General features: G+C 46.7%; 1 protein-coding gene across 1 annotated transcript; it reads left to right on the top strand.

The window, feature by feature from the left end:
- The first annotated feature begins 9,017 nt into the window (after positions 1-9,017).
- PSMG1 (proteasome assembly chaperone 1) lies at positions 9,018-19,535 on the top strand. The gene is made up of 7 exons (XM_039229789.1): positions 9,018-9,173; positions 10,364-10,470; positions 11,685-11,836; positions 13,741-13,803; positions 16,628-16,826; positions 17,696-17,832; positions 19,293-19,535. Exons 1-7 carry the CDS (start codon positions 9,040-9,042, stop codon positions 19,365-19,367), a joined length of 867 nt encoding a protein of 288 aa, XP_039085720.1. The 5' UTR covers positions 9,018-9,039; the 3' UTR covers positions 19,368-19,535.
- Positions 19,536-23,404: the final 3,869 nt, after the last annotated feature.

Here is a 23,404-nt window from a genome sequence, read left to right as displayed (position 1 = left end):
CGGGCTGGGACTGCAGCAGCCAGCTGGCCTGTATGCAGGGATGTCAGGTAGAGGTTATCACCCTTTGTGATCAGTGGTTAAATGTCAAAAATGATCTTTCATTTTTAATATATTGAAGGTAATGCTCTAGGTGCCGATCGATTCCTAGTCCTCGGACCGTACGCACACATTCAGTTCACCTATGGAATTCTAACCATGTCACTGGAGCCGGACAGAAAGGCAGATCTTTATAAGATTTTTCACTCCCACACAAGATCTCTCAAAACTTCCAACTTTCTAAATACACTCATGACTACATCTGACTCTCCATTGGTATCTAGGAACCAGTTTAATTTTTTTAGTTAATTACTAAAATAGTAAAAGTATAATAAATCTAATGTTATTCTACTGACAAGCAAAAGGCTTTTTCTTTCCAATTTAAAACTACTTCAGGCCTTGTGGCTGATGAATTCCCTAAGGTCTGCGGTGGGCAGCCAATTTCCCTTGCAGCTCCTCTCACCGTCATCTGTGATTTCTTCCTCAGGCAGGGGGTGGGGGTGGGGGATGGCCTGTGGGATGGGCCAGAGGGAAGGAAGGGATGCCAGAGATGGGCTTTAAAGGGGGTTGGCCTGGGACTGTGCCCCACTACTTCTCGTCAGTGAAGAAAGAAAGTAGAACGAAAACCAGTGTTTATATTTGATACCTTATCCTGTCGAAGAGTTTGAAGTGCTCTGAGAGCTCTCTTAAAAAGTTCATTAAACAGGTAGATATAGGATCACTGAGTTCATAACTTGATAGAACTTTTCTCAGATTTTTAGGAAAAACTGCAGTATCCATCACAAGTCTTTGAGAATCATAAGAATGACTGTTAACCAGTTAACTGTTTGCTAGGATGAGAGAGAGTTGTAGGTGCTGAACAAAACCAAGTTCCCTGGTGCCTATCACAGAGTGCCAGGGACTTAACGGATGAACTGAAGTTCATCTCTTCAATCATAAAAGTGACCAAGCTAGCGAAGAACAACTCTTTAAAAAAAAAAAAAATTTGTTTTTAATGTTTTATTTATTTCTGAGAGAGAGAGCATAAGCAGGGGAGGGTCAGAGAGGAAGACACAGAATCTGAAACAGGCTCTAGGCTCTGAGCTAGCTGTCAGCACAGAGCCCGACACAGGGAACCCACTAACAGCAAGATCATGACCTGAGCCGAAGTCGGACGCTTAACTGACTGAACCACCCAGGTGCCCCAGAACAACTCTTGATTACAGAATTATTTCTGACAAGCCTTGGACTTGATGTGGCCACACTGTAGAAGCTGACTTCTCAGTGTTACCAACTCACCCAGAAGATGGCAGTGTTCAGCTCGGGGAGTTACAGGGACCACGTTGGTGTCTACAGATAATCCTCTACAGAGGCTTTCCAGTGTTCGGGGTCTTTTTGGAAACGTAAGCTTTTGGAGGGATGAATATCAGTGACGAAAGCTGGCTGTTTCCTGAGTCTTGATCATTTCATTGCTTATCACTGAAGAGCAGACGATGAAAAAAGGGCATCTCAGACTGACTCTGTTAAGGTGGTTGTGATTTGCAACTAAAAGGTTTCCTCTCTGTGGGTTGATCACCAATCACCGCAACCAATGGCATCAGTACTTAAAATGTATGTAAAATAGGCTAGTGCGTTTTCATTTTGATTCCGACATGCTTTTGTCTTTTCCCATTCTCAGACTTGTTTTTAATGCTCCAGTTAAAATGTGATGAGATTAAAATTTTTCATGCGTCTGTAGCAGTGCTGTGAAGTTTATTCTGGATTTAGGAAAACAATTTTGTATTAAGTATCCTAACTGGAATATGATTAGTCCTTGAAGTACAAAAGCTAGAGATACTTGCTTTGAGTCAAAACTGATGTCTGCATCCAAGTTGCTGTTGGCCTCTGAGCGCCCTACAACACACAATGATCTGGGAGGTAGGATTGAAAGTGGTCACCCAGCAAACTGATGGAGTGCAGCTACGCATGCACGTTTTTATTCTACAAATGAGGTTTTTGCCGTCCCCAAATTGGGAGTCGGTTATAGGAAAGCAACAATGCCTCAGGCCTTCACTGCCCCAGGGCACGAGACTCCCCGAGGCCATCTGGGACCGTAGACTTGGGGGATTGAATTGACTGGTTAGTATTAAGTGACACTGTCCAGTACGTATTGTTAGAGCAGTAGCCTCCCAAAATTTTAATTTGGACTTCTCTCTAACCCTGAATTATCCTGGATGTATTTCTAAAAACTGTAGTTTTCTCAAGAATGAAGCACTTTATAATTTACCAAGTTCTCACTAATAAAATTAATCCTGACTTAACGTATTATTTTTTAAAAAATTCCCACACGGTCACTCTTCTGGCTTAGATTACTTTTATATTTACCCTGTGAGATTTCCACTTGAGGTGGAGACTAGAGCTACAGCTCCATCAAGCCGGAGCGGCCGTATGGACTCTTCTGTTCTCCCCCCTCTGGCTGCACTTACTGCAAGTTCAGATTCTCTTAAAGTACTTTTAAAAGCCTAATTAGAGTTTCTTCTATAGAAACTTGGATTTCATAACTATTTTCCCTTAATTTGGATTACAAATAAGCATGTATTAAAACGAGTTCGTGTTAGTGTTTTACTAGGTTCCTAAACTGTCAACGCAGGTGCTGCCATCAGTGCATCACAAAGGAATTCATTGCTGCAACTGAAGTCCTTTGATCCCAAAGAAATGCTTAGTTGCCATAGGATTTTATCTGTACTGTCGCCTTTGTGTCGCTGGGAATGAACCGGTTGTCTACTTTTAATGTTTCAACGCGCAAATGGATGTATGTGGTTGAGTGGTGTGTGTCATCAGCCCCCTGTAAGTCGGATTTCACCTCAGGTTTGTTACATACTAGAAAAACGTCATCTGTCCGTTGTAGCATGTTAATTTACATGCTAGTATTTGCCTAACATGGATGTAATGCGGTGAAGGTTCACTTTAGATCTACAGCTGCTTTGCACAGACCATAGTTCGTAACTGAAGCATTCCCGAGAAGAGGCCCTTCCGAGTTAAAACCTTGAGGCTGCGCCCGCCCTCACTCTCAGCTTCTTGTGCCAGCAACGGCCCAGAGCCTGCCAGCAGGGGAGGCGGTGCTGCCCAGCGGGCTGAGGGCAGGAGCTCAGCCAGTTCAAGTGCTGTTTTTGCGATGCCTGGTGACTTAACATTGAACAAAACGTATTACCTTTAGAAATAGGATTTCACTGGAAACACACATACTGCACCTAGTTGGCAAAAGGGCCTGCTACATTTGTCGGGGAGGGGGTCGGAGGGTTGCTTTTAGGACAGCAGTTCCTCCCCTGCTCTGGGGGAACCCTGTCCCGGGTCTAGGAGACAGCACAAGCGCATCTTTGAAATGAGCGTCACAGACTTAGGTGTAGAATCTGAAGGGCTTTCGAGAGCAGAAGGCTTTTCCTAAACTCTCTATTAATGAACATGTCTGTCAACAGAAGCCTGTTTTCACCTCATTTGCCCTTGGTGACGGAAGGGCAGACCTCACCGTTCATGAAGGGGGAAGGCTAGGAAGGTTGGCAGGAGGTAGTTCACGGCGATAGGATGATAGCATTACTTGATGGCCGACAAAATGAACCGAGCCCTTATTTTCTCGGGCTTCCTAGTGAAAGGGATCCAGCCGGAGAGCATGCAGACGTCAGGGGTGGGTGTTGAGTGAGCTATAGCCTGTCCGGCCAGCTGCTGAGTGTCTGGAAACTTGAGGTGCAGCCCTGAAACTCACCCCTCAGCAGGACTCGTGTGCCTTTTCAAACTACCTTTTAGGTAGTTGGACTTTTAATGGCCGCAAGGCCTGATGGGCTATGGATGAGGCCTAGCATCCAGGGGCTGATGACCTTGAGGTGCGTTTTGATCAAGACATACAGGTTTCACCCGCCCTCGGCGCTCCTGTGAACCTTTCGTAAGCCCACATGGCGTAAAAGCAGAGACGCAACTACCATTAACTTTGATGGAAAAAAATTGGGAGTGTATGCAGACCCTACAAAATCACCTGCCAGACTTCTCTGATACCTTAGGACACCCTAACAGATGCACGGAGTCAGTGGGGGTCAGGCCCCGGTGCTCAGTTCAAGAGCTCTGGCAGCGGGGGAAGGGCCTTGGTGGGCCTGTGCCCCCCGTGAAGCCTCACTTGCAAAACCAACACCGGATGCTGTTTGTGCTTTTCGCCTTTTTCTATTTTATTTATTTTTTTAAATAAAAGCCAAAGTCCTTTTTTATTTCTTTTGGCTAGCGAAACCAGGCAAGTCTTTTGTAAAAGTGAGGTGGCATAATGTGAACTTTCAAAAAGCGGAGAATGTCTGTCCTTCTGTCCTGGAAGTGCATTACTTATGCCCGGATTTGAAAAGTGAAAATCCGGCTCTGGGACCCTGGCAGAAATAAAAAGGACTTGAGCCCACCTAAGCTGATGAAAGTGGAGTAGTGGCCACACCACCACGTGGCTCCTCGTACCACTGGGGTGGGTCCCAAGCCACATTGGGAATGTTGCTTCTCCATGGCTTTTTGTCTTGCCTTTAGGCTGGTGGGCCCCCCCTCACTGCCCCCTAGTTTCTAGCTCTCAGCTACTTAACAGCTCCTCAAAGGCAGCTTTCCTTGCCCTGTGACTGGGTTCTATTTCTAGAATGTGTCCTCGTACCCATTGTTCTAGGTGTACAATTAGTCTGTTTTGGAATAGCCTGATCCTCTCCCTCGCTCAGAAAATATCTGAGTAACAAATGCAACCAGGAGTTAAGAATTGCAGTTCTATAACGTGGTCAAATAGTTGAAACAATGGATCTAGGATTACCGCCATCTTTTAGTTCTCTAAAATGAGTCTCTCTGACCCTCCCCTGCTCATGCTGTCTCTCTTTCAGAAATAAAACATTTTTAAAAATCTTTAAAATGAATAGGCAATTCCTTTTTTATCTGCTGGTTAATGCTTTTTTTTTGACTAAAGGTGTTAGAATGAACACTTTCGGGACTGTCTTGAAACAGAGCTGATACCCGGCATCGTCGTAGCCATGATGGCATTGCTTCTCATTTAGATTCCAGGAAAATTATTATCAAAACTCTTACTGAATATCCTAAACTAGCTCAACATGGACTATTAGAAACGATACCAAAAATTCAGTCCTTTATGATGCTGAAGGTACCTTCTCACAAGTCTGCTGCTGTTTTAAGTGTTCTCTGTCCAGATTGGAGAGGATGCCCGGTGGCATACTGCCCAAGGCTTCCTTTTGTAGATATGAGGCGGAGGGAGTGCTATCACCGAGGATAATCACTTTTTTTTTTTTACTTGTTTAGCAATGTGAGTGGTTTTAAGACTTACTGTTGTGGGGGTGTGTTATTGAGGAACGTGTAAGCAGCAGTACAGTCTTGTGTTATAAGAATTTGCGTTCATGTGAACTTTCACTCGTTCTTCAGACTCTGTTCCTAGAGACCGAGAACCCAATACAAAAATAACGTGTGCATAATCAGAAGGATGCAGCGCACATGCCTAGTGAGAGTTTGAAAGCAGAAATGGTACTTGAGAAAGTTCCCCGCAGATGTTACTGTAGCTGCAAATAGCATAAAAATAGGAGTAATCTAAACAGTTTCAGGACCAGAAAAATGTCTGGATTAGGAAGAGCAGCAGCAAAGTGCCCCATCGAAGTGCTTCTGCTGTGGCCAAGGAACAAATACCAAACATTTATAAAGAGGAGGATACAACCGTAAAGTCTGAAAGTGAAAAGAGCTAGAAGATATTAATAGCAAAACACTTTTCTCAAGGCGGTTCGGATCCTGGAGAGAAAAAGCAATATAAGGACTAGGAAAATGTCCAAGTGGTTCAAATTTGGATACAGTCAGGGGCCTCAAGTAAATGGGCAGTTGCGTTCTGCTCCTAGTTCTAAAGTTAATCCCTCGTTGGCACTTTTTGAGGAAGTTTCTAAAAGCCATACTCCAGGGGATCAAAGTGGGAGGAAGCCACCCTTGCAGTGGGCCTTTGTACAGATGCACACTACAGAGAATCTGGGGGTGGCCGGGTGGGTGATAGATTGTGAAGCGGGTAGTGCAGAGGTGGAAAGGAAAGACAAATGGCCGGTCAGTAAGATAAGTGTCTTGAAATCTCTCGATTCCCTAAAGGAACCTAATGGGAGGTGTACAGGGTCTGTAGCAGAAACTTCAGGGCCGGGGTGGCAGGGGGGGAGTCAAAATTGCAACCGGATGCTAATTTTAAGGGTTCTGCATTAGAGAATAGAAATTAAGACCACCATGGCCATGGTGTCATTATTAAAGTAAGAGGGAAAAAAATTATGCTCGTTTCAAGAGGAAGTGCCATTGAGCCAGTTTGAGTTTTGAGTGAACCAAATACCTTATAGGTAAGATCCAGTCTCTACAATTCACAACCTCAAAAGTCTAAAACCGTTTAAACGGGAAGGACCTGGGGATTCAATGATGGGGATGTTCATAATCGAGTTCTCAAGTGGAGTGTTGGAAACGGGCCATTAGCAAAAACCCATTAACGGGTTATTTTGTTTATAATCTTGGAATTCGTACTGAATGGCGACCATTTGACATGACTAATTCAGGGAATATCTATTTTTCTATGAAGGCTATGAATGTGACTATCACAAGTTCCTTTCTTCATTTTCCCTTTCACATAACAGCATTTACCGCGATGCCAAAATGTACCTTATTATGAGGCGAGGTCTTAGTTTTAATCAGAAAATAAAAGGTCTAGATGAAGATCAAAACAGTCATATTTTTGGATGATAGTGACATCCTCTTACGTTTCTTTACAGCACCTTAAAAATCAGTATTTTATGAACACTTAGAGCAAATTAGTTTGTTTCATCACAACAAACTTTAATGGCAGCATGTGTGGGCTATTTCACTGTGGCCTTTGCTAGGATTAGAAAATCTGATCTTGATACTATAAAGAGTTTCTTTGCGATGAGGTTTAATTTGTTTTTAATAGGTATTTGTTGAAATTAAGATCGCCAGATTAAATGAACGCACTGTTAAATCTTAACATAGTAACATGCTTTTGGAAAAGCGAATTGTTAGAAGCAAGTTGTTTTCCCATTTAAAAATACCTGTGAATATTAATATATGATTTGCATGTGTAAATCTGAAAAAGTGAAATACAGAAACCTTTGGGTTCCTATACCTTCTTCATTAAAAGACTAATGTAATGCATATATTTTGGTTATACAGACAGACCCAAGTGTCTAGATTACTTGAGAAATTTGTTTGTGGTTGCATGTCTGCTTAAGAAAAGGCTTTTTGTCGTTTTTTTCCTCTCTCTTAGCATAAGCCAGAATATTTCTAACCTACAGAGTTTGTGTCCTTTGCTCTCTGTTTATAGTGTACTTTCATCTGAAATATTGATGCCAGTATCTTGTTCCTAGTACAGGTGAGAAAGGGAAGAATTCCTAATAAACTGCTAATATTTTTAGGTGCATGGGGTTTGATTTTTGATTGCTAATGAACTGTTTAAATCTATTTCCGCTCCCGTATTTACCCTTAATTTCATAGAAATTTCTTATTGGGGATGTTATATCCTAAACAAATACCATAAAATGAAAACATTTTAAGTCTCAGTTAAGACTATTTTATGCAAAATTTCTTGACAACTTCAGTGTAATCAAAGAATTTGTTTTGAATTCACAATGTTCTGTGATGGGTTAATTTCCGTCAGTACTTGAGAAGGTGTCCCAGCAGCCTTCTTTCAAAACGGAATCTCTTTTGCTGAATTAGTATTTAAATTGAACATATATTTGCCTTTTTAAAAAGTGCTTGGCCTAAATTTATTGTTAACTGCATGAAATAAGCCTTTGTTTAAAACTTAACATTATTGTAAAACTTTTCTGAAATGTACGCAGAATTTAAACCATGGCCGAATGTATTATGACCCTACTCGTAATTTTAATCCGCTTTCTAGAAATGATTTCTTCATAATGTAATTGTGAAAGCAAATCGAGCTTAAAATGTTACTGGTAAAAATGGCAATTTCCTTTACTGGAAAAAAAGGATGAAGACAAAGTGATACCCAAACATCCTTTTTATCGTGCAATCCGCTCCTAGAAAACGGCCCACGAGTATAAACGCAGTTCAGAAACACCACCCTGGTGACCTTGCTCCGTAAGCATCCACACTCTCCCAGGCTCCTAACGGGATCGCACTTGGGGCACAATCTTTATACCGAAAGGTCCACACGCTGCTTCCACACCCAAACATTTATTTTGCTGGAATGTGCAAAACCGCCAACACCGACTCCACGTAGATGTTTCTGTCGATCGCATTTCTTCTCCACGTCTCCAGACGAGGTATTTCGAGCAGCTTCCCGAGATCGCCTCCGGAGGTTCCGCCGGACCCCAGGCCGGTACCCAACTCGGTACTTCCCGGCGGCGTCCCCCAAACGTGACAGCGCCGCGTGTGTGCCGCGCGACGACGGCCGGCGACGGCGTGCGGCGCTCGCCTCCTGCAGCCGCGCCCCGGGAAGGGCAGCGTCTCGAAAGCAACTGCAATACTCCGCTTATGCGTGAAAGGCAACTTAAGGCGAAACTACATTTTGTATTAGAGATGGCCACGTTTAAAAAAAAAAAAAAAAAAAGTAACTATTTTTGCATTCTCATAAAGTCTTTTCGATCAGCTTGACAATCATCCGCTTTTGAAGTGTGAATTCTTATCGCCAGAGTAAAAGTCGCATTTTCTACCACCACGAAGCGCTGGTGTTTCTTCCCGCCCCCCCACCTCGCCCCCGCGGTCACCGGCTCAGGCCCTACGCCGCGGGCCGCGTCCCCTCCCCCGCGACAGCCGGCTGGCCTCTCTAGCCCCCAGTCAGCCGGCCTCTCGGTGCCCCTGCGGACTCACGCTGCGGGAGGAGACGCTCGGGACTGGGGCGGCCGCGGGCGCCCGGCGCGCGTGCGCGGGGGCGTGGCGTGGGGGCGGAGTCAGGGGCGTGGCGGCGGCGCGGTGGGCGTGGCGGCGCGGGCGCGCATGCGCTATGCTGCTGCGCCGCGGTTAGGCTGGGAGGGCGGCGGGGAGGGTATGGCGGCCACGTTCTTCGGGGAGGTGGTGAAGGCGCCGTGCCGAGCCGGGACGGAAGACCAGGAGGAAGAGGAGGACGAGGGGAGGGGGACGGCCGAGGACAGGGAGGTCCGGCGGCAGCTGGCGCGGAAGAGGTGAGCACCCGGGCGCAGGACCCCGGGGCTTGCGACCGGTCGGCGGCCCCGCTCTGCCCGGGGCTCGCCCGGCGCCACCCGCCCGGGGTGCCGCGGGGCTCTGGGCGCGGCCGGCAGCACCACCCCGGGGCCCGGCTGGGGCGGGCTCGCGCCGGCCTGCCGCGGCCTCGTTGGGCCCTGCCTCGGCGTGGACCCGGGGCTTCCCTGTGCCCTCGGGACGTGTCCCCGGGCCCCGTGGTCATCGTGCGTTTGGTTCGTGGACTTTCATCCTCCGCCGCACTCCCGTTAGCGTCGGTATCGGGAGCAGGTGGATGCCGTGTCTCTTTAAAAGCAGAATTATTTCCAGCACACAGAGATTGGAGAAAAGTAGTAAAATGACCCTTCACCCCTACCCAGCCGTGTAAATTCAGCAGTTAATGAAGGTTCTGCCGCATCTGTCTCCCACCACCCCGACTGGCCATAGCCTTCCACCTCGACCTTTTTCAGAACGCACCGCACACGGTATAGGCATTTTCTTGCGTGTGCTGTTATAACCCCAAAAACTTAATGATTTCTGATGCCATTTAGTAGTGCATGGTCACATTTATTTAGTAGTCTCAAACATGACGATTCACAGTGAGTTTGTGCAAGTCAGAATCCTGACGAGGGCCGCACGTTACCGTTAGACTTTCTGCCTCTTGTGCTCCCCATCACAAGAGCAGCCCCTGGTCACCGCTGCTGGGAGTCTTGTCCTGGAGGGTGTCCCACACTCTGGATTTGTCTGTGTGTCCATTACCTGCATCTCCTGCAGATGGATGTTCTTTTTAGAGGCGTGGTCAGATGCACCTTCAATATTTTGCTGGCAAGAATGCTTCGAAGGTGGTGCTTGCTGTTTCTTATTGGCCCTGTGACCCAGTTGTCCCATTGTAGGGATGCGAAGATCGATTGATTGATCACTGGGTCAGGCACCCAGCCTCATCTTCGTTGTAGACTTCTGCATGACTTTTGCGTCAGGTGGTTTAATCTGTTAGTTATTGTTGCCCCAATCTGTTGTTTCCTTTAGATCGTAATTACATTCTTTATGAAATTACAGTTTGCATGTTACCTATTAGAAAACATTTTTGCGGTATACGGTATCCGTATACCGTATCTGTATACGGTACGAAGTACATTTAAGTTGCTTTAGTTGTGTCTTTTGTTTCTTGTGTTAGGGAGGTGCGGCTCTTTCGAAGACAAACAAAAACATCTTTGGAAGTTTCTCTGCTGGAAAAATATCCTTGCTCCAAGTTCATAATTGCTATAGGAAATAATGCAGTAGGTGAGTGGAAATGCGCTGGACTGGACGTTTTGTTTAAAGAACAAAATCCAAAGTTACTTATTTCATCTTTCCATCATTAAAGATTTCAAGTGTCTGTTACCTTTCTAGAAAAAGGCATAGCAGAGTAACTTTGCATCTGAGTAAAATCGCTGCCTGCTCCTGTGACACCTTCTTTCTGATAAACTTAACAAGTAAGACTTAAAGGAAGTGTGCTTAGCTTCAGGAGGTTGTAAGTTCCGGGAACTAGGTTTACAGTATGTATAGGTATCCACATTTCTTTAGACTCCTGGGCCTGTTTTGGGCCAACATGTAGGGACAGAGGTGGCACATGTATGTGGCCCCTCGTAGCAGTGGTTCTTCATAGTTTTTGAATTAACAGACTCTTTTTTTTTTTTAATGTTTTATTTATTTCTGAGAGAGAGAGAGACAGCGTGAGCAGGGGAAGGTCAGAGAGAGAGGGAGACACAGAATCCATATCAGGCTCTAGGCTCTGAGCTGTCAGCACAGAGCCCGATGCGGAGCTTGAAACCACGAACTATGAGATCATGACCTGAGCCGATGTCGGACGCTTAACTGACTGAGCCACCCAGGTGCCCCTGAATTAACAGGCTCTTGACAGTACGGATGAGAGCTCTAGAAATAACAGTGGTGATCACTAACAGTTCTGAGCGTTCAGTCGCCTACACTTTTGAGCACTCGAGTGTGCAGGTCTGTACACAGATGACTGCATCTGATAGGTTAATGTTAGCTCAGAGCAGAGTTCAGCCACAACGGTGTGCCCATGCCTGTGTGATTTTAGCCATTTCACAGGCTGTGGTGAGAGAGCGTTGGGGTCTCCAGTGAAGTGGAGCCCTTGCCCTATAAGGTAGCCCCAGTGCCTGGAGGACATCGGTAAGTACGTGAGAAATAACTATGGACTCATTTATGTAAAGTGCTCCTGGCCTAAAATTGTCCCGCAAGTGGTACATTGTGAGTGTGCGGTGAAGCTGGACAGCACACCTGTGTCCTCAGTTCCTGCCTCTAGTACCGTCTGTGTTCGGGCGGTAGCCTTTAACTTTCCGAGGCCTCGGTTTACTTTCCTGCAAGAGGGTGGTGTAAGGTCAGTGGTCTTAATGGCTCTTGGAGTTCTAGAATTCCAGGGTAACTTGAAACTGTGTTTTACTGGAGAAAATGCAGAGCCAAGCAGTAACTCAGGTGTGAATTGCTTTTCACAGCATTTTTGTCGTCATTTGTTATGAATTCAGGCGTCTGGGAAGAAGTCGGTTGTGCCAAACTCTGGAACGAATGGTGCAGAACGACAGACACTGTGCATCTCAACCCGGCAGACGCCTTTTGTGTGTTTTATCATCTAAAATCGAATCCCTCGGTATGTGGGACCTGACTTGCATGCTACCGAAGTAGTTACTTACCATCATTTATGTGGTGTCTGAGTGAATTTCCTGTTCCTTCACATCTCCTGTTGGGCTGAGGCATTTGTTTACAGAGTGTCAACATGACGGATCCAGTGTGTTGATGGTTTGTTAGGAAAAAACCATCAACGGTAGACATTCAGACTTTGCGCTCATTCCAAAAATTCTTTGAGCGGCCAACTCTAAGTGTGCAAAACGGTGTCTACTCTGAGAAAGCAGGGGGTTGTCCTTTGTTGCTGTGGACCCGGTGTTCAGCAGATGCCTGGTGCGTGCTGGAAGTTGGGTTAACACTTGCTGAACACATGGAAACTGCATGCGTTCTCAGCCCGGTTCTCTGGGCATCAAGCTTCCACCCTGGCCTGCTTTGTCAAGTCCTAAAAGTCATTCTGTGGCTGATGCTGAGGAATTCCCTGGTGTCCTACGCATTCTCAGCCCAATCTTGGGTGCATTCAGAGGGCACGGCACAGGGGGCCGTTTGAAAGAGGAGTCAGGCCTATGAGACGGCCAGGCAGGTGACGTGTGTCGCACAGTACCATTCCACAGGTGCCAAACACTTGAACCCTTGAACAAGGGCTGGGACGGGGGTCCAAACAATGGAAGAAGTCACTAATTCCATAATATTGTAATGTGGGGTATTTCAAAAGGAAAGGGCTACATGTTAGCCTTTTAAAATATAAAGTTTGATTTTGTATTACGGTTTTTTTTAAAACATGTAATCCAGAGTTATTTAAGTTTACATGAGGATTTTTATGCACATCTAGCATTTTTGTAGGAAATAATGAAACTAAGCATGTTTTCGAGTTGGTCTTTAGTTGGAAAGATTTCGCTTCAGAACAGATTGTGAAGGTCAACTAGGAGAAATTTCTCTCCCCTCATCTGGTCGAACCATGTATTACATAGATCTCTCCTGATTATGCAGAGCCTGCATGTGTAGTTAATTATATATCCAGTATTTGTCTTTTCCTCTGTCCCTGGACACTGTTTTTCCCTCCTGTGCTTCCCTTGGGTAATTAAGTGTTAGCATTTCTGGCCATATTTTCTTTTTTTTTTTAAGAAAAAAGAGACATAGCATGAGCAGAGGAGAGTCAGAGAGAGAGGGAGACACAGAATCTGAAACAGGCTCCAGGCTCTGAGCTGTTAGCACAGAGCCCGACGAAGGGCTTGAACCCATGAACTGTGAGATCATGACCTGAGCCAAAGTCAGACACTTAACCGACTAAGCCACCCAGGTGCCCCTCTGGCCATATTTTCATAGAAGATGTTGAGTTCTGTGGATAATATCATTTCATGAGTATTAATAATCAAGAATCCATCATTTTATGGCATGGGGTCATTACAAATTATTTCACTTTGCTCATAGGGTTTGGAACTTGGTTTCTAAAACAATACCATCCTCACGGGCATCGGGACTGTTCTAGAATGGTCTTTGGGCTGGGGTGCTGTTGGGCCGCCATTCCCTTTGATAGCACCTAGGGTTTGTATCATGCTTACGTTTTACAGTGTTTACATTTATTTTGCGTTTGGTCTTCGCAGCGTGTGACACCCCCCAGAAGGCAGCAGGACTGGTATCATTCCTGTGTTATAAGGAACATTCTGGTAGCATTTACTGGTAGTATCTTCAGGGTGTCCTGTGCAAACTCTTGTGGTCACTCTGTCACTGTGTACTTTATTCTCGTGTTAACTGCCAGTAGTGGCTTGATTCTTAAATTTTAAAGATAAATGAATAAACCAATAGCAGTGCAGAAAGACACGTGTTATTTAAAGATTATATTATGATTCAAGCGAGCATGTAAATGATGATATTTTGTGTGTGTGTAAAACCCATTTGACCTGACAAAACCCTTGGAATGTGATTTTCCAGGTCTTGCTCTGTCAGTGCAGCTGCTATGTGGCTGAAGACCAGCAGTATCAGTGGCTGGAAAAGGTAAGAGAAGTGGAGGCTGGCCGTGGTCACACTGAGGATGGACGCCTTTTAAGGGTTCGGTATCTGTACCCTGAAACCGGAGAGGTCTCTGTTGTTGTTGTTACTATTTTTTTTTTTTTTGGCAAAAGATATTGTAGCAATTTATTACAGAATTTGAAGAATAAAAACTCATTTAACAAATGTGATCAGCAATGTGCTAAAGATCGTAGGTCACAGAAGCGTAAACCAGTTGGCTTCTTCCCATCCACCATATTGTGATGTTTGAAAGACAGACAGGCTACTCACAGGCAACAGAACAGGGCCAGGGCCAGGGCAGAAAACAGCAGTGCTGACAGTGGTGTTGGTTGGAGATGCTCGGGGCTGCGAGGCAGGAAATGGGTGTGAGCTGGATTCGGGGGGTTGGCACCCCGCTGCTGCTTGCTCCAAATTCCAGAATATTGCATCCATTTTCCTTAGTGATAGTATGAATTATTTGAGGCTTCATTTTGTGGGAAAATTGTGCATGTAGTATGTGCCCAGTAAAACGTATTTTTCAGGGGCGCCTGGGTGGCTTAGTCATTTAAGTGTTGGACTTCGGCTCAGGTCATGATCTCAGGGTTTGTGGGTTCGAGCCCCGCGTTGGGCTTCGTGCTGACAGCACAGAAGAATTTAGAAGTGTTAGAGAATAATCATAATTTTGGCATAATATTATTGCCATATTGCATATTATTACATATTATTATTTTAATTAATGTATTTATTTTTGAGAGAGAGGAGAGGGCAGAGAGATAGAATCCCAACCAGGCTGTGCATTGTCAGCACAGAGCCCAGGGTGGGGCTCGAACCCACAAACTGAGATCATGACCTGAGCCAAAACCAAGAGTTAGATGCTTAACCAACTAAGCTACCCAGGTGCCCCAGTTGCATATTATTTTTAAGTGAAGTAGGTCTCATATATATCTTAGCAACATTTCAGCTTAAATTTTAGGTATATTTTTGTATAGGTTGTAGAATTCATTAGAAATAAGAAATTTGGCGTACATCTGTCCTAAACCAGATTGGGAACTTAGAAACATTTATTAAAAGTTATTAAATACATTTTATTAACCGAGGAATAATTTAAAAAGGTATGTGACCCTTCCCATGATCCTGTACATGATACTGTGTTTTGCACCAATATGTATTTTTCTAGGGAGAAAGTCCATGGCTTTCCTCAGATCTCAGAAGGGTAGGAAACTGCTGTGTTAACTTGTGTTTTTTAATTTAAGTAGGATGACTGTTAGTTCAGAAATATTTTGTTATTTTTGTGCCGTGGAGCACCTTTTCCCTTCCAGACTTAAAAACCTTTTTAGTCAGATTTTTTTCCTTTGGGACATGCTCCGGGTCTCCCTGCTGTTTGCTTCATGTCAGCCACAAAATGCTGGTAATCGCACAGCCTAACAGTGGTCACGTGTGGGTTCAGACTGTAGGTATTACGGGGAGGACGATAAAGTAGGCCTCGTGAGTAATGTTGTATTTCTTTTTTATTAAAAAATTTTTAAGTTTATTTTTGAGAGAGACCACGTGTGAGCAAGGGAGGGGCAGAGAGAGAGGGAGACATAATCAGAAGCAGCTCCAGGCTCCGAGCTGTCAGCACAGAGCCTTACGTGGGTTTTGAACTCATAAACCATGAGTTGATGACCTGAGCCAGTCAGGAGCTCAACCGACCAAGCCCCCCTGGCGCCCCAGTAATGTATCTTAAATGGCATGTACCTGTTGACGGATGTATATTGTGTTAACTGTTTTGTGTTTATTTGCAAAACTGTGATATGGTGAAATTAGGCTTAAAATCCTTCATGGCATGTGGAATCTTTCGTTCTGTTGTTATCATTTGGAATAGCCACTTACTTCTTTTCATAAAATATTTTCTAATAAAGTGGAGTTGCCTAAAGTCTACTTTTTAAATTTAAAACACAGCTGCTTTTTTTTGTTTATATCACCATAGATTTTAAAAGCTGGAAGGGTCCTTGGAAATTCATGAAATACAAAGTTAGGAATTAAAGGTCTAAAATGATTAAAAGTTGCCTACAATAGAAATAAAAAGTGAACTTAAGGATCGTTTGCACTCATACAGCACTATCATGCATACAACTTGCAGCTTAGAAACATCTTCATTAAAATAAGTGTTTTAGAATACATCGGGACGTGGGTTCGAGAAAGGGGATCACTTCCTTTTGCTGATGTACTTCTAGTCTGAAGGTGGCTCGCCAGTAAAGTTGTGCTTAGAAATACCTGCGTTAGGGGCGCCTGGGTGGCTTAGTCGGTTAAGCGTCCGGCTTTCGCTTAGGTCATGATCTCGCGGTTCGTGGGTTCTAGCCCCGCATCGGGCTCTGTGCTGACTGCCAGCTCAGAGCCTGGAGCCTGTTTCAGTCTGTGACTCCCTCTCTCTCTGGCCCTCCCCTGCTCACGCTGTCTCTCTCTCTCTCTCTCCTAGAAATAAACAAAACATTAAAAAAAATTTTTTTTTAACAAATTAAAAAAAAAAAAAGAAATACCTGCGTTAGTCGAGATCTAGTAGGCATGTGACAGGCTCTTCCCACAGCTGCTCTGGCCACGTGTGTTCCCGACTCCCACTTACTACAGACTGCAGCTCCCTGTGGTGGGAGTTCACAGATGAGGAACGTGACGTAGGAAAGGTCACCTAACTAGAACGGGCAGAATCAGGATCATGCCCGGGTGAGGGGACGGCGAAGCATGTGTTCTGTTTTTCAGCGGAAGCGTCCACCTCTGCAAGGCGCGGTATTCTTGTGTTTCTGTTCCGTAACAAAACTGTAGATGCCTTTTAACTTGACCTCACTTTTGCTAGGTCTTTGGCTCTTGCCCAAGGAAGAACATGCAAGTGACTGTACTCACGTGTCGACATGTTACTGACTATAAAACCTCAGAATCCACCAGCAGCCTCCGTTCTCCTTTCCTGAAAGCCCTAAAGACAGAGAATTTCAAAGAGCCTCCATGCTGTTCACTGTTGGAACAACCAAACATTGTACATGATCTTCCTGCAGCAGGTGGCGTTGAAATTTGTGATATTTACATTATAGATTATTGCTTTATTGGTTATTGGTGATTTGGCTGTTAGAAGTCTTCTTAAGGTAGTGTGTTGACGATGATTGATACCAGTGTTCTGCTGTTAATCTTTAATATCTGTTGTTGCTGGATGTTGTGTTCGGTTTGAGTTTTAACATTTTCTAGACACACAGTTACCGTTTGCGAGCAGCTTAAGAACTTCGGAGTTCTTAACTCTTAGGCTTCAGTGTTGCTCTGTTTCTTTTTGGTCTGTGATAACTCATCACGCAAGCTCGTGTTAGACATAAAGTGTTGGGGCATGAAAAGTTGGTAAAGTATGTTTCAATTGTCGAAATAGCAGTTTCCAGAAACTGAATCGTAGTAGTATTGTTAATATTTTATTTTTTACTCCTGTTGTTAGTTATACTCTGACATCACATCAAAATGAGATTGTCAGTTACTTTTCAGTAGCTGATAAGTTGTATAATTGTTGTTTGTTAATAAGTAAGTTTTTCCCCTTAAATGTGAAGTTTACTAAACTGTCAAGTACTTTACATTATGCACTATATGTTTATTATTTACTTTTAATTTATTGTATTCAGCAAAATTTTAATCTAGAAGTTACTTAAGATGTGTCTCAGTATTTTCAGGAAATGCAAAATAAACTATTTCAAGAAATTACTTAGGAAAATAAATTGGCTTTAAAAGAATATGTGCATTGTAAGGGGTTTAATATGGCAGTAAACACTTTGATGAAGGGAGGCAACAGACACAACTGTTTTTAAAAGTAGCCTTTTTTATATAGAGGTGTTTAGTGTAAAAATCACAGAGCAGGAGGCTGAAGTGGTTTTTCCCCTTGTATGATTCATAGTTCTGAGTTACTGCCAAGTGTGGAAAATCCCTGCGATCCTGTACTTGTGCTACACTGATGTGATGAAGTTAGACCTCATTACAGTTGGAGCTTTTAAGCCCGTCCTTTCTTCCAGAAGCTTGAAAGGTTTGGTGAAGGTGAGGTTTTCACTCGTTGACTTCATAGCTGAGTTGTGGCGGGCTTAGTAACAGACGTAAATGTCTGGTGCCCGTGTGAAACCCGAGCAACACTCAGAGGCCCTTTTCCTCAGGGTAAAGCTGTTTAGTCCGGCACTTTGAGGGGGACCGTCACCCTTTTTTAGATGTGCTCCTGTAACCTGAGAACCTTTGCGTTCACGCTTTCTCGTGGTGGGTCCTGGCAGCGCGTGGATGGAGATCCCAGGCGGCTCTGTAGAAGGGTGGTTTCACTGCTCGGGAAGTTTCTGTAACTAATCCATTTGGAAGGTTGTAATGTTTAAGAAGGCGATCCCGGGCACAGCTCGGAGCGGGTGATCAGCGTTTATTCACTTAATTTTGCATGGGGTGGGGCTGGCGGCCCGAGGGCGAGATGCACCCGTCCCTGCTCTTGGTGCCTGTTGTGCACGCTGGGACGTGTTTGCCTGTGCTTGCACGTAGTTTAGGGACCCGCTCCTGTCCCCGAGGGCCTTGCCGCCGCCGCATGGACCCTGGGTAAGGACTTGTCTCTCACAGGGAAGAGGCTGCAACAGCGCTGTTCACAGTGCAAGTCCTGTTGTATTCTATATTCTAGAATGGCCGTTGGCCCTCAGACACCTTTTCTGGCACGTTCTGTCGGGGTTAGCCCTTCTTACATTAGTTGCTTGCTAAATGGCCAGCTCCGTGGGAATGGGCCGCGTTTCTCCATTTCGTACCCCCCACCCCCCCACCCCCCGTCAGGTACCTGGCCTGTGGGAGGCGCCCCCACCGTCCGATGAATTATTAGGGGTAAAACTGTAAACCGAATATAACTGAAGCAGGATTTCAGTTCAGTGGGAGTCGTGGGGGGTTCCGTAGCGGGGGCGCCCTCAGAGCACAGGCTGGTGGCCGGGTTCGCAGGCAGCGAGCGCGGCCCTGGGCTGTGTCCCTGCGGGGGGCCGCACAGGCGCTCCGGAAGGACCCGGGCTCGCTCCAGCAGCCCCGCCATCAGTCACGGAGAGTTTCAGTCGACTTTGGCTGTTAGGAGTATTCTTCGAGGGGGAATCGAGACACTTCTTGGAACCTTCTCATTTCTTCCTGCAAACGTACTGAGTTGCGGAGGGCTCCCGAGCGGACATGGCTTCCGGAGGTCGCTCAGGCTTCTTGATCTGAGGGTGGCCGTCCGTCAGCCGCGGGGAGTTCCCTTGAGTGCCTGCAGGGCCGCGTCAGCGCCCTGGCCCCAGCCGGGGTGGGGGGGTGGGGAGGTGACGCAGGCGACTGTGGTGCCGCCAGGCCGGGGGTGGGAGGGGTGAGAGGCGAGGCCGCTTAGGCTGTGCCTGGGAGAGGGACGGAGCCTCTGCTCAGGGGGCGTCCAGAGCCTGGGGGGGATGGAGTGGGTGTGCTGTTTCTGACCGAATCCTCCATCTCCCTGTGTTAATAGCTTTTTTTCCCCCCTCTTCTTCTAGAATATTCCCCAGAGCACAGAGATACTGAAGAAATTGATGACCACAAATGAGATTCAGAGTAACATTTACACGTGATTCCAGAGGTGGTTTTGTACAGTGTGTTATTACCCCCCCCCGTTCCTGTAGGGGAGCAGCGTGTCCCCCCCGTTCCTGTAAGGGGAGCAGTGTCCCATTTTGTTGGTTCCTTTTTCCCAAGGGGGTCTTTTGAGGGTGTTCAAACAGAATAAACTTATTTTAAATTCATTATAGTTCTAGTTCCTTTCTTACGGTAATCTAAGCCAGATGTTTTCCTTTATCCACTAGGTGGGAGTGTTGGTTTTTTATTTGAATATTTTACAATAATACAGTTAAGTTTTTAAAAAGCCACAGATAACAACAGGTTTTATTAATATGGAGGTATAGTTAGTGCAGAAATTCTCTGTGATATTTGAAAGTTTTTTTTTCTTTCTATAATTTATTATTTTTTTAAGTTTATGTCCAAGTTAATTAGCACATAGTGCAATAATGATTTCAGGAGTAGACTCCTTAATGCCTTTTACCTATTTAGCCCATCCCCCCTCCAGTCACCCTCTGTCCTCTATATTTAAGAGTTTCTTATGTTTTTGTCCCCTTCTCTGTTTTTATATTATTTTTGCTTCCCTTCCTTTATGGTCATCTGTTTTATATCTTAAATTTCTTATATGAGTGAAGTCACATATTTGTCTTTTTCTGACTAATTTCACTTAGTGTAGTACCTTCTAGTTCCATCCACCTAGTTGCAAATGGCAAGATTTCTTTTTTTTTTAATTTTTTTTCAGTGTTTTTTTATTTCTGAGAGAGAGAGACAGCATGAAGCAGGGGAAGGTCAGAGAGAGAGGGAGACATAGAATCTGAAGCACGCTCCAGGCTCTGAGCTGTCAGCACAGAGCCCGACACGGGGCTCGAACCCACTAACCGTGAGATCATGACCTGAGCCGAAGTCAGACACTTAACTGACTGAGCCACCCAGGCGCCCCAAGATTTCATTCTTTTTGATTGCCAAGTAATATTCCATTGTGTATATACGCCACATCTTTGTTATCCCCTCATCTGTTGACGGACATCTGGGCTCTCTCCATACTTTGGCTACTGTCGATAGTGCTGCTATAAACACTGGGGTGCACGTGCCCCTTTGAAACAGCCCCCCTGCATCCCTTGGATAAATACCCAGTAGTGCAATTGCTGGGTCGTAGGGTAGTTCTATTTTTAACTTTTTGAGGAACCTCCACACTGTTCTCCAGAGTGGCTGCCCCAGTTTGCATTCCCAGATTGGTGATACCATGTGAAAGGTTTGTATTTTATGGGTTCTTCGTTTTTTTTTTTTCTGGGTGAAAATTGACAGGGTAACAGTTCTGTATTTGCTCAAAATGAGACAAGAAGAAATGAGTGTTGTCTCACTTTGCAGTGACGTCCGCCGGGTGTCCTCTGGGCCTGGTGCAGCGCCGCTGTGTCGTGGCCCCGGCGGCTGCCGTCGTCACGTGTGGCGGGACTCCTGAGCTCTGCGCAGCCGCTCCACTACGTAAAATCACCCGCTAAACTGCATCAGTGAACGCAGATTTTAAAATGGTGAAGTTGAGGGGCACCTGGGTGGCTCAGTCGGTTAAGTGTCCGACTTCGGCTCCGGTCATGATCTCACAGTTCGTGGGTTCGAGCCCCACGTCGGGCTCTGTGCTGACAGCTCAGAGCTTGGAGCCTGTTTCTGATTCTGTGTCTCCCTCTCTCTGACTCTCCCTCTCTCTCTGACCCTCCCCTGCTCACACTGTCCCTCTCTCTCAGAAATAAATAAAACATTAAAAAAATTAAAATGGTGAAGTTGAGACATGCGTCTCATCTCTTTACCATCTTCGTAGTCACAGAATCGTTTGTTATAGATTTAGACTGCGTGCTTGGGTCTTCTAGGTGGGGTGGGGACACGGCTGCCCGCCCTCTGTGCCCCCGGCCTTGTGCGCGGTGCACGTGAACGTGTCCTCGTGGTGACGCTGAGGCATCCTCCTTGCAGAAATGGATGCCTCCATTCGGAAGTGTGTTTGCGGCGCCCCGGGGTGACCTCGGGGTCTCGTCTGGAGCCTTTTCTTGCGCTGAGGGTTAGCGTGGTCACAACACGGAGCCACCTTGGAAACGCACAAATCCCAGGCCGCCCTCTACAGGTGGGTGGCCGTGGGTTGGTGCCGTAAAGCCCCGGGAGCCCCAGTTTCCTCATCTGCAAACTGCAGCTAGAACCAGAAAGGAAAATTTATGAGTTAATGGGAGTGCGCAGGAAGCGTCTCTTCCTTCAGGTTTCCGTTTTTCATCTGCTTCGTGAGGAAGGGTCTGTCTGCTTGTGTGGTGGGTGGTTGTAAGTATAAACATACACAAATGGCTTTTGAACAGGACAGTGGTACTTCCTCACACACACGCGTGTGCAGGATGGAGCGACGGGCGCTGCCCCCCGTGCCTCCCCGACACCCCGCGCCAAACTCGAGACCACCGATTCTCGGCAGTGCAGTGGCCGGGAGCGGTGCCGATGGGGAAGGGCTCCCCCGTGGTGGGAGGTTGAGTGTGTTGTATGTTCCTTGCTTTGCACTGAGATTCATTAAGAGGAACAGATCCGTAATTCTTCAGAGGCCGAGCATCTGTCGTTCTGTTCGTATGAATAAGTCACAGGTTCGAATGGTGGTGGCTTCTGGAGAAGAGTGCTCAGAATGGACCCAGAGGGTTACCTGTAATGCCGACTGCTCTCTCTTAATGCCAGCGGACACGCGCTTCTGAACCGTATTCAAGTCCTGTGATCTTTAATTCGGGCTGCGGGGAGGGCAGCGAGGAGGACGTGCAAGAAAGATGAGGGAGGGTGTCTGCACTGCTGGCCGCCCGCAGCCTGGGGGTTTCGGGTCCGTGCGGACCGCTCCCGGGCGCTCTCCACGCAAGGCACCCTCCAGGAGAGCCCAGGTGAGGCTCGGGACCCTGCAGCGACCGCTGGTGCTGTCGCCCGCCATGCCTCCCACTGGGTGTAGCTTCCCCGTGTCGTTACCCAGCTCCGGAGCATCTCGCGCTGGGTGTCCGAGCTGCGGGCCACCCCTCCATGAAATACGGTCGCCGCAAACGTTTCTGAGGGTGAAAAACAGCAGTGGCCCCGGTCTGGCGACTTCTTTAAGGAACTCTCTGATGCTGCTGAAATCTACTCTTTACGGCCCCAATCGGGAGCCTCTTGGCGTTCTCTGCGGACTGCGTTTTGACCAGGGAAAGCCCACAGCAGGGTCACCCCATTAGTTTTGGGAAAGGAAGGGAGGGAGACGAAGGGCAAGTCATTCAGGTGTTGTGAACGTGCCTCGCAAAAGACAGGTGAGCCCTCGCCGCCTGCGAATTCCCCTGTGCCGTCCGCTTCCCGCCAAGCGGATCTGGGAGGGAGAGAAGGGAAGGGTTTCTGTGGAAGCCGAGTCCGTGCAGCCTCTTGTGCGAATGTCAGGTTTGCTTATTTAGAAACAGGACACAAGAGTGTACTTAGCCTCACTCTCTCTCCTCCATCCTCTGGCCGTTGGGACGCGCTGTCAGCCCCCTCCAACCCGGACTGCATCCTGGAAAAGGAGCTCCTGCGACTGAGCACAGGGAGGGGGACCGTGCCGCCCCTGTCATTGCCTGGACACGTTGACCCTTATCATGTCATGCTGTCCTTGTAACAGGTGGAGGAAGAGCCCCGGAGTCTGAGCCTCACAGGGTCCCACCCTGCTGAGAGGGCTGGGTTTAATCGGCTTGGCTTTCCCTGCGAAACTGCCCACCCGAGGCTGGGGATGCAAGGCTCCCGGGCCTCACAGCTGGAACCATCCAGAAGACTGGAGACCTTGTGGCCAAAGATGGCTCAGCCTCACAGGGTCGCAACTGATCCCAAAGAACCAGGTTCCCCACCTCAGCAGCCCCGAGTCTCAAGTCCCAGGTGCTGGCCCGGGCACGGAGGGCGGCCTTTGGCCACACCAGGCTGACACTGGGCAGAGCGCTGAGCTGGGGTCCCTCCCACCACAGGCCTCTGGGGGCCACGTGCGCTGGCTCCAGACCTGGCTCTCCGGACACTTGTCCCCCCACCCCCGTCCCGGGTCCGGTTCAGAAGTCTCAGTCAGGAACCT

The sequence above is a fragment of the Hyaena hyaena genome, unplaced genomic scaffold, assembly GCF_003009895.1.
Source record: "Hyaena hyaena isolate Hyena2069 unplaced genomic scaffold, ASM300989v1 scaffold_2, whole genome shotgun sequence".
NCBI classification, from domain to species: Eukaryota; Metazoa; Chordata; class Mammalia; order Carnivora; family Hyaenidae; genus Hyaena; species Hyaena hyaena.
This window is presented reverse-complemented; position numbering and strand designations above follow the sequence as displayed.

Coding starts and splice junctions, on each gene's coding strand:
- PSMG1 (XM_039229789.1), top strand. CDS start 9,040: ATGGCGGCCACGTTCTTCGGGGAGGTGGTGAAGGCGCCGTGCCGAGCC. Junction 9,174..10,363: donor CGGCAGCTGGCGCGGAAGAG/GTGAGCACCCGG, acceptor TTCTTGTGTTAG/GGAGGTGCGGCTCTTTCGAA. Junction 10,471..11,684: donor TATAGGAAATAATGCAGTAG/GTGAGTGGAAAT, acceptor TGCTTTTCACAG/CATTTTTGTCGTCATTTGTT.